Genomic DNA, 15429 nt, shown 5'->3' with positions numbered 1-15429 from the left:
GATTCTGAAGGATTGAGAACCTCTTTCTTTTTTGGGAAGTCGGTAAAAAATAGTAAACAAATGGAAATAGTACTTGTAATGCCCAGTTCCTATATCTGTTTGTAGTTCATCTGACATATGCCTAATAGGATAAAAATAGGACAAAGAACTACCTACCATTAGCACAAACCAAGTGTAACCAGTACTTATCACCTTATATACTTATTATCTCACCTTTATCTGAATTGTTTCTTGTTTATAGGTATTAGTCAACAAATTATTCATAAAAAAATATTAATCATTTTAGTAAGATAGAGCATAGCTTGAACTTTGCTCAAAATAGGCTGTATATCATTACAACATGACGTAAAATGTAAAAAAAACTCGTAAGTTAGCAGTATGGTACAACAGAAGTCAGTGTATTAGATATTTTACCTGCACAACAATATCTATTATCTTCCTATTGATAGGACGCCTAAAAACATTTCTATAGAAAATTCATTGAACAATGAATATCACACACGTATTCTATCACAAATAGAATTTTATCTATTGACAACAAGATAAGTTAACATAATAGGTTCAGGCGTTACTTCGAGGAAATTCATTACAAAGAAATACGCAATAACTGAAATGTGGACTAGAAAATTAATTAGTTCCGTACAGTATCTAATATGTATGCATTTTTGTTATTAGCTTGACAACGAAATATTTTAACATTTCGAATATTCAAACGGAAAAAGTACCTATTTATAACCTTCCTTTTTTTTAAATAAGGAAATAATGGAACAGTCAAAGTTTATGGTCCTAGAAGCAAGTAGATTTTCCAAAGGACCATCGACAAAACTGCAATTGTTCAACATTTTTGAAGTCGGGTTTTTTGTCACATAGAATATATTTTTAAGGACCTTTACAAAATTGCAAAATAAACAGCAAATCTAACATAAGCTCCTATAAAAACAATTTCTAACATAATTGGCGATATTTCCTCAATATCAATATTCTGGTCACCTGCCTCCCGAAGGCTAGAAGGAAGATTGACGCGCGCAATCTTATCTATAAGTAAACAACCCAACTCTGTTTACACTGCGATAAGTATGTATGCCACTCAAATGACCTTGAACTGTGATGACCTGAACGTATCTTGATTTCAAAGGAGATTGATATTAAATAGTATGGCTTTCTAGAATCTTGGGCGAATAAATTGGTATGGAATTTTGTATGGCTTGCTTGTCTCAAAATGTATGGTTTTACCTACTTGTTGTAATAATAAAATGTATCCAAAGTCAAAGTCAAGTCGGTACTCAGTACCCTGTCATTATCATTTTGTCTAACGAACAAGTATTTCGTACAATATTTTTAGAGTTTATTATTATTTGCTTAGTCTCGTCCCTTGTTGAATAATAATTTAGGCAGGTACCGAATCTTAATTTTAGATTAACAAGTTACCTATTTTTAGTACCCAGAATGACCTTTATTCTGTCCCTTTAGTCCTATACTTTGAACACTAAGCCTACTTATAAACCTAGCATAGAAACAGTTTTCGTGTCAACCCCAAAATAAGGCTAATAAACTTAACTTCCATTATTTAGTGTGTCTATAAAAATCCAGACAGTCAAGTCGATCATTACGGAACGATTTGCGTCACAACACTCGTCAGTCGTCTGACGTCGAATTTTAAGCGTGACTTTATTTAGTCACCCTTTTGTATGACAATACATGCACAAAAGACATTTAAATGTCTTGTATATAATATTGTAATACATGAACTTCTTTGACAAAAAATATGGCAGCTGTAACGTTATAATTCAAACGGAAAATTACAAATATCTTTCTAGAGCTGGTAATCGCAAAAAAGAATGGACAGTTTCTAAGTATTTCAATATAAGAACTATCATCACGGTTTGCACGCAACTGCCAGCACTAATTATCATTGCATCGCTATTTATATCTTTCTATTACGTATACACATGTACAAGGTGCTTCCTCCAATTGTTACGCGTCAAGCATCGTGGGTCCATTGTCTAAAGCCACCCTGCGAACACTCAAAAGAAAGGTGTAATGTTACCAAGCCCTGTTCCCATTCACGAGTATAGTATTACCGTTCCAAAGAACTGGTTCCTGAATCCAGAGCTTTCCACCATTTAGCATCAGGACATGTTACAGAACTGTACTGTTTAACTTTTTTAAATTAATTAGTAAAATGCGTTTTTTAATGTTGTTTCGTATAGTAAGTTAGTGTAGAGATGTTGAAGAAGAAGGAAGTACCGTGGTATTCCAATCATCGTATTAGGATTCAGGATAATTTCGCCAATTGGAGACATCACTCGTGTCGGGTGCATTGGAACACGACTTGTGACTGTACGTACGTTTTTTATAAGTGGGTCAATTTTTCTATCGTTCGAAGTGCCGATTGAAATGTTCCTAATTGGCTGACGCCTCTATATTTTTTTCATATAGTGTCTAAAGTAATATCAATTGATTCTTATATGGTAATCATTGTTTGGTGGATACTTATTATAGGAAAAAAAAATAGGAACATTTTATTCTTCGATAGAACTCAGGTACTTAAGTCGGGTTAGATAAAAGAATAATCTAGATTTGATACGTAAGAAAGACCATTGAGAGAACAGTTTTATTTTAATTAATTAACGTAAATATTACGTAAGTAGTTTATTTTAGACATTCTAATTTTTTAATACCTTAGAGAAATTAACACAAAACTTTTGGTAACAATTAAAACGGAATGATTATATTTTAACGCTATCTGGAGATGTTTCTCTTTCGTATAATACATTGCATTTACGATTTCTTGTGCTCGTTTGTTTACTAATATGTCTGTCTGTATTATTTAAGTGTGTTTTACTAACTTTATTTATTCAAGTGGTCAGAAAGACTGATCCACGAGATTTTTGCCAAATTTTTTCTGTAAGGATTTTTTTTTTGTATTGATATGTTGCTAATAATTTTTCGTGTAAGGTTTTCATATTGATATTGCTAAAATCTCGTGTAAGCGAGTTCTCTTTAAAGTGTCAGCTATATTGTAGCGGTCAGAAAAGCAGGGTCAACTAAATTGACAAAATATTGTGTAGAAATATAGCTAGATTTTCAATCCAAATTTGGAGAACCACACATTCCAAAGGTACCTGATAATACCTGAAAGAAAACCATTATTTTGATATTTAAAAAATATGTTGTCTCTAACACTGGCTCATGAGCCAACTGGACCAGATTTATTTAATGAAAACAACTAACATCTGTACTACGTATGATGTCTAACCCAAACGAGTTTTGACGGTTTTTTAAAGCTCTTGAATTTGTACAAACTTATAAATTACCATAAAAACAAGGACATACTCATAAATAAATGTTTGTCGGTGTTAAAACTTGCTCAAAAGCTGATCTTATTAATGACCATTTTTGCGCATTTTATAAGTTCAAAGCTTCTTGAATAATCTAAGGTAGGATTTGTTAAAGCAGGTAGCAAATATAGTACAATAATTAAAATCCCCTCATAGAATAAGAATTTGCAACGAAAATATTTTTTGAAGTTATGAATGAACATGGACTAGTTAAAGGATATTTTAAGCGTATTTTCTCCTATAGAATTCCCTCCTTAAGTTTGGTTGTACTGTTAGAGTCTGTGAATAAAGTAGGTATAAAAAAAACAAAGTGAGCATTAATAACCCACAAAAAAATCGCAAAATCTCCCCACTTTTAGGGGAAATCAATCTAATAATGTGGGTGTACATTTCAGGCAATGGTGGGGAGACGACATGGTGTTTCAGCCAGGTGAAAGGCACCTTGGAGGACGATGTGACTGAGGCTGACCTCATCTCCTGCGTCGAGTTCAACCATGACGGGGAACTGCTCGCCACCGGGGATAAAGGGGGCAGAGTTGTTATATTTCAGGTAAGTTTACTTACATTTTTGAGCCGACTTCCCAAAGAGAAGAAAGTTCTCAATGCGGTCGCATATGATTTATGCACCTTCTTTTAATACCTCATCATTCAAAAATACCTACATCAAAATAAACACTTCTGTGACTGACAAAACTTGTGGCTATGGTAAGTATCTATGTAATGTAATGTCTTAAAAAATATGGTTCGTCACCAATTGATTGTTGTATTACTGTTGAATGAATGAATGTTCAAAGATGCAAAAGAAAAACTTTATGAAAATCACGCCTTCAGTAAATAGATTCAACTATGTCACACGGATGTATCCCGTAATGACGACCAAAAATGTTCACGCCAATTTAACATTCTTTCCAAAAAAGGAAGAACTCGCCATGACAAGATGGTCCAAGCAACGGACCTTGTTAAGCGTTGTTGATTCAGAAAATACCCATTAGAAACTTGCTAACTGTCGGGTTACTTATTTTTCTCGTTTTTTCTTCCAGAGAGACCCGGCATCAAAGCAATGCGTGCCGAAAAAGGGGGAGTACAATGTGTACTCGACATTTCAGTCACACGAGCCGGAATTCGACTACCTCAAGTCTTTGGAAATCGAGGAGAAAATCAACAAGATCCGGTGGCTGAAGCGCAAGAACCAGGCCCACTTCCTCCTCTCTACCAACGACAAGACCATCAAATTGTGGAAGGTTAGTCTTGTATGTATGGATTTTTTATTTCTTTTTTTATATTAGCTTTTAAGGTTTTCAAACTAGCGGATTTATCGCTCGGATTTTTTAAACATAAAAATCCTGTCGTGCGGTCATCGTTTCAACTAGTAGGTAGCTGTCAATTGTTTTGCTGTATGATCCGATCGGAAAAACTGTCAGAAAATCCGCTAGTGTGAAAGTTATGGTTGTGGAATGATGTGGCCTTTAACCACTTCACTGTTCACAAAGCAAACATTAGTCAAACAATCAGTATCGTACGTATCACATATGGCTCATGGGACAGGGAAGTTATTTATCACGTAAAATAACAGTATTTTAGAAGGTAGAAAGAAATACATAGAAAATTAAGTTAGTGGACGCTATACATGCGTCCATGCCCTTTGGATTCGATTTATCCATTATCCATCGTCCTGTTTACCAAATGTATTTATGGATCAATGGTCACCATGCAGGCACAAAAATGAATTTTATTTTTAAGCCAAAATTCTGGTTTTTCAGCATTTTCAGTTCCAATTCCTAAGTTGATCCAGGTTAATTTTATTAACCCTGTTTTTGTTTAAAATGCGCAATTAATTTGGTACTTTGCTCGCAAAAACTTAATTGGAGACTGACATTCCTTCGTATATGATCTCCTGGCCTATTTTTGATGATCGGAGGTAACTATTGACGCGATTTGTGACGTCATCCAATATGGCAGTTCTAATGGGGATAGGATGCATTGTGTACCAAACATTAGTAGTGCATATTTAGCTTAGCGCTGTTATTGTATAGTTCGGCCATTCAGAGAATGCGTTCCTGACACGTCGCGATTGAACTGACGACGTAACTACATTCATTGATTATTGATATAATAATGTTGTTTTAATGCTCCTCAATTGTTAAAACGGTAAACAACCAGCAAAAATATTTTTATCGTAACTGCAACGCCATTGCAAAGTTACGTCGTCAGTTCAATCGCGACGTGTCAGGAACGCATTCTCTGAATGGCCGAACTATAGTAACTATGGGCATGCTTGTCAATTATCAAAGTCAAAGGTTTTAATATCATATAGACAGATCTGTCAATGGTTCTCACGAATCGTCAATAAGCGAGGTGCACGGTTTTGTGAAATAGCTCGGTCCTGCGCCTGACACCTCTCCGGTCGGATTGCCGTCCCATCGGGCTATGAGAGTGAAGGAATAGTGAGTGCACTTGTGTCTGCGCGATTGCTCGGGCACTATAGTATGTCCTGCGCAGCTGGCTGATTTGCTTATATGAGAGCCTTGGACGTATTATTATGTACTAATGTGCAATAATTTCCAGGTATCGGAGCGTGACAAGCGCGTGACGGGGTACAACACGCGCGAGGAGGGCGGGCGGGCGCGGGAGCCGGCGCGCGTCACGCAGCTGCGCGTGCCCACCGTGCGGCCTGCCGAGCTCATGGTCGAGGCCTCGCCTAGGTAAGCAGCAACAACTGCAGGAGTCGGAGTGACGGGTACAACACGCGCGAGGAGGGATAAGTACATAGCAGGCTGCACGCGAAGCAGTGGCCGCGATACTCACACGACTCAGCAACGCGCACGCCGGATGTAGGGGAGGAGGCCTAAAGCTTACTCATCCGTCTTTAATTTGATCAACTTGATATAAATCGGCATAAATATCAACAAACATATTATTACTCAACTAAGGTCCAAATTCGCTGACAACTTAAATGTCCGTTTTTTCTTTAAACAACGCCTAAAATAACGACTATTGGAGAAAGATTTCTTGATAGAATTTGGTAGCGTAATTATATTGTTAGACATTTTATACGTACAGGTCACCTTAGACACAAAAAATATATCAATTGCCATTTTAGTCCTCATGATCATCACGCACAAATATACGCAAACTTCACCTTTTCCCATATCTATATAGTAGTTTATCACGATATTGCAAAACAGACAGCTTTTAATATTCACAATGTTTGCTGTTCGATAAGCGACCCAGGTCTAATTTAATTATATATTCAAGTATATTTACCTTAACACTTGAGTATAGCTGTGGGATTATGAAATGTTTTTAATATGGCGTTTATCTGACCATCGGTTTAATATATAGAATAGTTATCTATGGAACAAAGTAACCCATTTTCACTTTGTTATGATGGACTTCGTATTATTGCTCAGCATGGGTTGACTTTCTGATATTACCTAGTTGTCTGTGTCCTTAAAAGGGCATCAGAACAAAAAACCATTATCCGAATTGAGAATGTCTTTTTTGGGAAGTCATTTTCACATAATAATAAAATACATAAGAAAAATTAAATGTTACAACTGTCATACGGGATGGCTACCACATTTCTCTGGTGTTTAGAGATTAGTAAGCAGCTAACAAGTGTTTTACATGAAGGGGTTGCCTGTCTGAATTTGTTAACCCAGTTACCTGGGTAACCTAGGACTCCTCAGTAAGACTGGTTGTCAGACTTTCTGGCATCTACTCGTCACGTCTTCCAAAGATGTTCAAATAACCCACCAGTTTGTCTTGCCTAACGAAACACCGAGCAACTCCTCATGACATGACAAGATGTCTCGTTATGTCACCCTACACATACCTATCTTATGATTGACCGACTTATGCGGCAGTTAAGAAACCACTAGCTCTTAGGACAGTTGTTGTTATTTCTAATTGTAAATCCAACTATGGTTTGGTTGTTGTATTAGTAAATATTTGCTAACAAAATGTTGTTATTCACAGGAGGATATTCGCGAACGCCCACACTTACCACATAAACTCAATATCGTTGAACTCTGACCAAGAGACGTACCTGTCCGCGGACGATCTCCGCATCAACCTGTGGCACTTGGAGATCACGGACCAGAGCTTCAACATCGTTGATATTAAGCCTGCTAACATGGAGGAGCTTACTGAGGTTAGTTTATTGGGATAGGGTGACCGGTGGATTTCTATAAGGCCCGAGTCACACCGGAACGGTAGCGACCGGCAGCGACGAAACAGCACTTGCAGTGTGAAAAATTATCAACTTTTCAACTCAAGACCAGTATCGCTTAAAATCGCTGCCATTTCGGTGTGAATCAGGCCTAACGTATCTGGTGATTTGCTTACTGGAGATAGGAATCTTACTATGAGGCTGATGTCAACATTCTCCGTTAGAAATGATACTAAAAAGAAATTAGCCTGTCCTAAAGACTAGCGGTTTCACTCTCGTGACGAGGGTACTACTTCCCGTACTTGGATGGGGGATAAAAGTAACCGATATACAACGTTATTTTTTGTTTGTGCGAAACCTGAATATAGTTTGTTCAGAATCAGTAACTGAATCGATTCCAATAGTTTTTACACCATGTTATATTTTTTCCCAAAATTATCTAAAAAACTTTGAATGTTGGACACCACAAATAGGTATTTATTCTCGCACAACAAGTCACGGCGAGTTCATAGCGGGCGCGAGCGCACAGTGCTATCGCGTTGCGCGGCATGTGTGCGTTTTGTGGTGATTATGTATTTTTACGGACAGTCCCGTAACTTAACAAGCTTATAACTTTGTGATTTTTCATGATACGGTTTTGAAATTTCGTACATAGATTCTTTATATAAAAATACTAGATAGGTGTATCAGGTTTCGCATAAACAAAAAATAACGTTGTATATTATTGATATTTATTTATTCTTAGTTCTGAGATCCCTACCAATTCCTAGCCAAATCGGTTCAGCAGTGTAACGACGTACTTTTTCTTTCTCCCACAGGATGACGACGAGTATAAAACTCTTACACGTCAATGCGATGTAAGAAAAAAAAAAAACTTAAAAAAAATAAGATTAAAAATCAATATCATGTTTCTATTGATAAAAACTAAAATGTAGTCCCATGATTGATTTACTAACAGAAATCACTAAATATCACGTTTGCTGATAATTTATCATTTCTTGTTAGAACTCTACAAAGTATCAAGTATATTATCAAAAGGTTATCGTATTAATCGTGACTTATCATTTGATTAGCTCGTGTTTATTTATTTATCGATATATTGTTTATACAATATAATGAGAACATCACTAGGTGCACTTAAACTAATTAAATAGATGCCGGTATTTCTTGCGCGGGAATAATGTACCGCTTTTAACCAATGTTAAAAAAGGAGGCTTCATAAAATGTACTAGCTTCGCCAAAAGTTTTAACGTTCCTTGGAACTTCTTCGCGGACTCGTATAAAAAGCCTTTCTCTATGGACTTTCGAATAATTATTTCAAATCGGACCAGTATTTTCCGATATTAGTCTGTTCCAATAAAATTGTAAAAAATATATGTATTAGGATAGAAAATATCTGATCACTATTTTACACCTCATCTTTGTTAAATTTAAAAAAAAATCATTATGTATACATGTTTTGATATCTGCTCTGTTAATAATGTAAGTATAATGTTGTATGTGAATTGTTTCAGGTGATAACCGCGGCGGAGTTTCATCCGACTGAATGCAATCTCTTCGTCTATTCTAGTAGTAAGGGTAAGTGCTATCAATGCTTTATTATATGTTAGCTGTTTACCAGCGTCCCTTGAGAAATACTGCCAGTATCAAGATAAAATACACATATTCTATGTAACTTGAGGATAGTCTGCCTTACCAACAGTGAAAGTAGTTTTTAAATCGCTTGTGTCAGATCTTCCACGTTAGTAAATGAAGGTTCGCCATCCATTCTCTAACTATGCCTTCTCAATACTTCTTGCCAATGAGAATTGAATACAGGGTGCATTATCCAATATTGACCCCGAAAATTACTCTTATTTCGTTCGCCATAGATCTGATTAGCTTCTGCCAGCGGTTTCACCCGCATCCCGTGGAAACCTCTGCACGAACCCGGATAAAAAGAATTTTTCAAATCGGACCAGTAGTTCCTGAGATTAGCGCGTTCAAACAAACAAACAAACTCTTCAGCTTTATAATATTAGTATAGATAAGGCTCAAGCTACAATACCCTATATTCAGTTCTTAAAACTGCAAGCGATTATAACCCTTATGCCTATACTCTCAGGTACGATAAGGCTGTGCGACATGCGGGCTGCGGCGCTGTGCGACCGCCACGCCAAGCTGTTCGAGGAGCCCGAGGACCCCCACGCTAGGTCCTTCTTCTCCGAGATCATCTCCTCCATCAGCGACGTCAAGCTCAGCAATTCCGGCAGGTCAGTACCTTACCGCTCTTGTCATGATCATCATCTGCCGAGCCTTTTCACAACTATGTTGGGGTCAGTTTCCAGCCTCAACGGATGCAGCTGAGTACCAGTGTTTTATGAAGAACGACTGCCTATTTGACCTCCTCAACCCAGTAACCTCGTACTGTGTGGTTGTGACCGACTTTCTGGCATCTTGACTACCCGTAACGACTGATAATGATGTTCAGGTGACAGTTGGGACCCGCCAAATTGACGTATTTAAGATATTTGAAGGATGTTATGATTGAAATTTAGTTCAAGAGATAATCTTCCAATTCTCTATTCCTGATAATCAAACATACCGTTTCAGTTGTATTTTCCTTTTGAAAGAAACATTGACATTCAACACCCATTATTCTTAAAAAAGGGACTATAGGCAATAGTATTATGTACTATATAATATAAAATCTAAATAAAGATTCCTATAACCAACTAATATCTCTCATCAAATTCCAGATACATGATGTCACGCGACTACCTAGGTTTAAAAGTTTGGGATCTTCGCATGGAAACCAAGCCGGTGGAGACGTACCCAGTGCACGAGTACCTGCGCTCCAAGCTGTGCTCGCTGTACGAGAACGATTGTATCTTCGACAAGTTCGAGTGCTGCTGGAGTGGGGACGACCAGAGGCTCATGACGGGCTCTTATAATGGATTCTTTAGGTATGTATATTATAGTTTTGTATTTGTAGTAGATATTTTATGAGTTCCAAATATATAATTTAGGTATTTTAATAGGTATTTATATGTTTGGAATAGTATTTTGGTTTGACTGTTGAAATGGTCTTTGTACACTTCTTTGGAATATATTGTGTCATAGAAGAATTTCATAATAATTATTTATACGAAAAATTGAGTGTATCGGGTGTTCTGAGCGGTAAAGATAAAGCTATACTGGTTAATCATAACTAGTTATTTACTGCGGGTTAATCTGCATCTCGTGGAAACTATTTGCTGTACTCAACAGAAGTGGCGAGGCGTCCTTATAAGCCGATTCCCATCGGCTTCCCTTTCGAATTTCAAGAAAGAAGCATAGCATAGGTATAAGTTATAATATAGGTATAATTAATATAATCATTTAAACCACACAATTTAAATATGTAGGTATAACAAAACGCCTACCACCGTAAAAAAAATTGTCTATAAATTACTTGAAACATTTTGCTCCTACTAAACAAGCCGCGGCTTCCTCCTCCATACAAAACTACGCTTGCGTGACGTCATCCACGCCGCGCCGCGCGATGTTCGCGGCATATGGGCGAGCGGTAAGCCGGCTCACGGAGCGGCTTCCAGCCAATCAAAACTCGCGAGTGAACGAGAAAGAACGCGTCAAGAGTAGAGTAGCTATATCTGTCTACGCGCGAGTGACAGCGCTTAGAGCTCTCAAATATGTAAACAAACAAATCAGACAAATTCACTCTCATTGTTCTTATTTTTTTTAGATAATACCATTATACTTCGGCCGTTCAGAGAATGCGTTCCTGACACCTATCAGTTAGTCACGACTAGTGATGGGCACAACATAACACTGAGTTCGTTACCGTTCCTTCAAAATGAACCGCCGCATTATTTTAAGATTATTTTCGTTTTAAATTGGCGGAATCATTTGTTTTATATTTTAGTTATTTAAGTGGAAACCAAAAAAAGGTAATATTCATATAATAAAATTGTTTTATTTATTCTTTGTTACAAATACATTGAATTGAATGTGCGAACAGAATATTAATCAGACTCCGATTTGCTTGAGGAGGTGGTGTCTTCATCATCATCTTCGCCTACATGTATAATTATATTATTATCAATAACAGAATCAATCCTGATATCTCGGTCTAACAAAAGCCGGGTAATCAAATAAAAACAGATCGAAAACACTTGAAAAACGTGGTCTATGCGCACGAAACGACAACGGACGACTGTTTTAGCGTCACAAAATGGCGGCCCATAACGCCATTTGGGGTTACCATTTTTAATCTAAGTATAAAAATGCGGTTTGGTCATAGTTTTATTTTTATATTTCATAAACGTTATAATTAAGTCTTATAGTCCATTATTTTCCAATTCTTAAAAAGAAAATCAAAACGTATTATTTTATATTATAACTGTATAAGAACAGATTACGATACTTGCCTGTTATTTTTAGCACAGCACTACAAAATATAAACCGCTGACATAACCTTGTAATAGCGCAGTATAGATTTAGAAAAATATTGTTTACCAAGTTATTTGACACTCAGTTTGGCACAAAATTATAACATTCATTGATTATTGATATAATAATGTTGTTTTAATGCTCCTCAATTGTTAAAACGGTAAACAACCAGCAAAAATATTTTTATCGTAACTGCAACGCCATTGCAAAGTTACGTCGTCAGTTCAATCGCGACGTGTCAGGAACGCATTCTCTGAATGGCCGAACTATAACAATTTGTTCTTTGTATTATTTAATTGAATTTATTATAGTTCGGCCATTCAGAGAATGCGTTCCTGACACGTCGCGATTGAACTGACGACGTAACTACATTCATTGATTATTGATATAATAATGTTGTTTTAATGCTCCTCAATTGTTAAAACGGTAAACAACCAGCAAAAATATTTTTATCGTAACTGCAACGCCATTGCAAAGTTACGTCGTCAGTTCAATCGCGACGTGTCAGGAACGCATTCTCTGAATGGCCGAACTATAGTGTGTGTATCATTTGGAAATAACATAGTTCGTGTGTGTACAATATTTTATGTTAGTTTAAGTGTTTTAGTTACATTATGTCAACATAGATGGCGTTGTGCATTTTTATGCAAATCCTGAATCGCGGTGTTAAGATTCTCCGCGATTTAATGACCCTAGTTGGGAATTTATATTTTTTTGAATTCACCAAGTATATAATTTTGTTTAAGTAAGTAGTTGGCAGTATCATTACTCCCTACCTAATCCCCGCGATCGCACTGTGTGACCTGGTACTCAGTAGGAGTGGGTAATATAGCTTTTTCACAATATCAAATCGAAACTATATATTGATATTTGATATCGGATTTCGAAACTATATATTTTCTGAAACTATATATTAACAGATACGCGTAATCCGTCTCATGATGTTGTATCATTCCATAAAGCGTATTGTGAGTGAGAACCACCTAGGCATGCGATATTGTAAATATCGTAATACGATGTATCTCTAAGGAGCTAAATTACAAACAACGGTTTTGTCTAGATACTTAGCTGAAGTTTAAACATCACTAATTTCACGTGATGAAAAAGCCTATTACGTAGTTAGAGAAAACATACAATCGTCATCATCAATGAACTGTCCTTCATACTTTTACCAGGCTTAGGACTGGCTGCATTATTGTCTGTTATGAAAAGTTTTATAATAAATTATACCTAAATGTAGGTGCCGAACGATAAAATAATGCAGGCGTATTTAACAGTTCATTTGATGATATATACAAACTTTTTATATTTACACTATTTACATTGTCTTTTTACATTTTCAACTATTTACGTTGTTTGTTCAGCATTTATTTAAATCTGTTTTCATCTAGATTTACGTTCAAAGATACGAGCTGGTTTACTTTTGATGTTGTCAGCCGAGTGCGACGATCATTTATAATTAGTCCCGTTTTGCTAAAGATCCTCTCGCATGGAACTGACGTCGCCATGATGTTTCCATATCTTTTTAATAGTTTCGCCAAGTATGGATATGTAAACTTATGTTTGCGCCACCATTCGAGAGGGCAGTTCCACGTAGTTCCTGTGAAAACTGGCAACAGGTCGTCATTCAAATAGCCATCTATTTCTTTAATGGCTTTTGACACCGGTGTCCCGACATTTTGCTTTTTTCCCACTATTTCGTTTAAAATTGTCCATGGTGAAAACTTATCAGCATTGTGGTCCTCAGATGCCGAGACGGGTGCCTCTTCTCGCGCTCTCTCCTGCGCTATAATACCACTTACTAAGTCCTGGACTCGTTTCTTAGTATTTATAATTTCATTTTCGTCAGAAAAGACAGCCAGTTTGTATCGAGGATCTAAAAATGTACATACCGAAAATGTTCCACTTCTTTCAAGATTGGAGAATCTGGTTATTAGTCCTGTCCTTAAAGTGTAAATTAGCTCTTTAGATACATCACAGAATTCTTCGTCCAGGAGTTTATCACATGATGATATTAGACACCGTGTCATGACTATGACTGAACTACCAGTCATATACTTTTCGCCGCTCATCGATTCTGTCGCGTCCTCGAACGGTTTCAATATTTTTGTGACTTCGGCAAGTAGCAACCACTCTTCGTTGGTAATAATGGGAAGGTCTTTTCTGATGACTGCAACTGTAGACCTAATGCAATGTTCCAGTTCCACGAAGCGCCGTATCATGTGAAAGCTGGAGTTCCAGCGCGTCGGAACTTCTTGAATCAAACGTTTTGGTACGCAGTTTGGCTGATCATTAGTTTGTGCTTTTAATAATTTCTCTAAGGCGGTACTGTTTTTTTTAAAAAAGCGCACAATTTTTTTTACTTTATCTAATACGGACTGTAGAGTCTGCTCTCTTGTAATGGCATTCTGTAAAATCAAATTAAGCGTGTGTCCATAGCATCCATAATGCTTCCAACCGATGTTAGTAACCGCTCTTTGAATATTGGCCGCATTATCAGTTACTATAAAATTAATTTTGTTTAATGTTAATTCATATTTACTCATTACATCATTTAACACACTCTGAATGTTTTCACTCGTATGAGAATCTTCGAAATTAGAACAGTCCAGCAAGATGGTCTTTAGCTCGAACTCCTCCGTGATAAAATGACCGGTAACAGCCAAATACGATTCATTGGCTCTTGACGTCCATAAGTCAGCTGTAAGACACAAATGTTCAATGCTACCCAATGTCGTTTTTAAAGTTTCTTCGTTTTTATTGTACAAGGCAGGAATCATGACGTTAGAAATAGTTTTTCTAGTCGGGAGTTGATAGCCAGGGATCCAGCGCATAACTTTTTTAAAAGCTCGTTCCTCTACTAATGTAAAGGGGTGATAACTATCTATGAATAAGTCTAGTACATCATTGTCGATCTTTCTTTTCAAGTCACCTGATATTTTTTTAGTGGCGCCATATCTTTCTATACCTTGTTGTCTTACGTGACGTGGGGGTGAAACTGTTGGATTCGCTGCTGTTGAAGTTGAGGCGATTGGGTTTGCTAACGTAGTTATTGTAGCCGATGTTGACGGTGTTGCAGATGAATCTGCGGCAATAATCTGACTTGCTGAGGCAGTTTGGAAAGTCGTAATATCTTGCTGCCCGGTAGCAACTCTCGTATATGCATCTAAATGCTTTTTTTTTAAATGTGCCTTTAGATTGCCTGTCGTACCTTTATAACTATAACTGTCACCACAAACACGACATTTGGCTTTTTTGTCCACTAAATTTGTTTTGTCAAAATAGTCCCATAAAATACTCGAATTTATACGAGACATTTTTAAAAATAGTTTTTAACACGAGTCACAAAATGTTTCAATATAAGTACCTAACCTACTCTAATTTTTACACTTAAATTTTATTTACACCTTAATACCTACACACATTAATACTCAAGTTAAGAAATTAAACTATTTTAAATACTAAACTAACACAAATTAACAGAAA

General features: G+C 36.6%; 1 protein-coding gene across 4 annotated transcripts in view; it reads left to right on the top strand.

The window, feature by feature from the left end:
- Positions 1–15429, top strand: part of LOC124642013 (protein phosphatase PP2A 55 kDa regulatory subunit) — a 65866-nt gene that overhangs the window by 47965 nt on the left and 2472 nt on the right. For 3 of the 4 annotated variants that reach the window (XM_047180304.1, XM_047180306.1, XM_047180307.1), the window contains 7 exons: positions 3737–3891; positions 4382–4591; positions 5907–6043; positions 7320–7494; positions 9027–9090; positions 9617–9764; positions 10251–10457. In XM_047180304.1, the coding sequence (XP_047036260.1) occupies positions 3737–3891; positions 4382–4591; positions 5907–6043; positions 7320–7494; positions 9027–9090; positions 9617–9764; positions 10251–10457 (1096 nt within the window). The remainder of the gene's footprint in view (positions 1–3736; positions 3892–4381; positions 4592–5906; positions 6044–7319; positions 7495–9026; positions 9091–9616; positions 9765–10250; positions 10458–15429) is intronic. The other variant, XM_047180305.1, reaches the window with a different exon arrangement.

The sequence above is a fragment of the Helicoverpa zea genome, chromosome 23, assembly GCF_022581195.2.
Source record: "Helicoverpa zea isolate HzStark_Cry1AcR chromosome 23, ilHelZeax1.1, whole genome shotgun sequence".
NCBI lineage: Eukaryota > Metazoa > Arthropoda > Insecta > Lepidoptera > Noctuidae > Helicoverpa > Helicoverpa zea.
The sequence above is the reverse complement of the archived record's forward strand: the minus strand, read 5'-3'. Positions and strand labels throughout refer to the sequence as shown.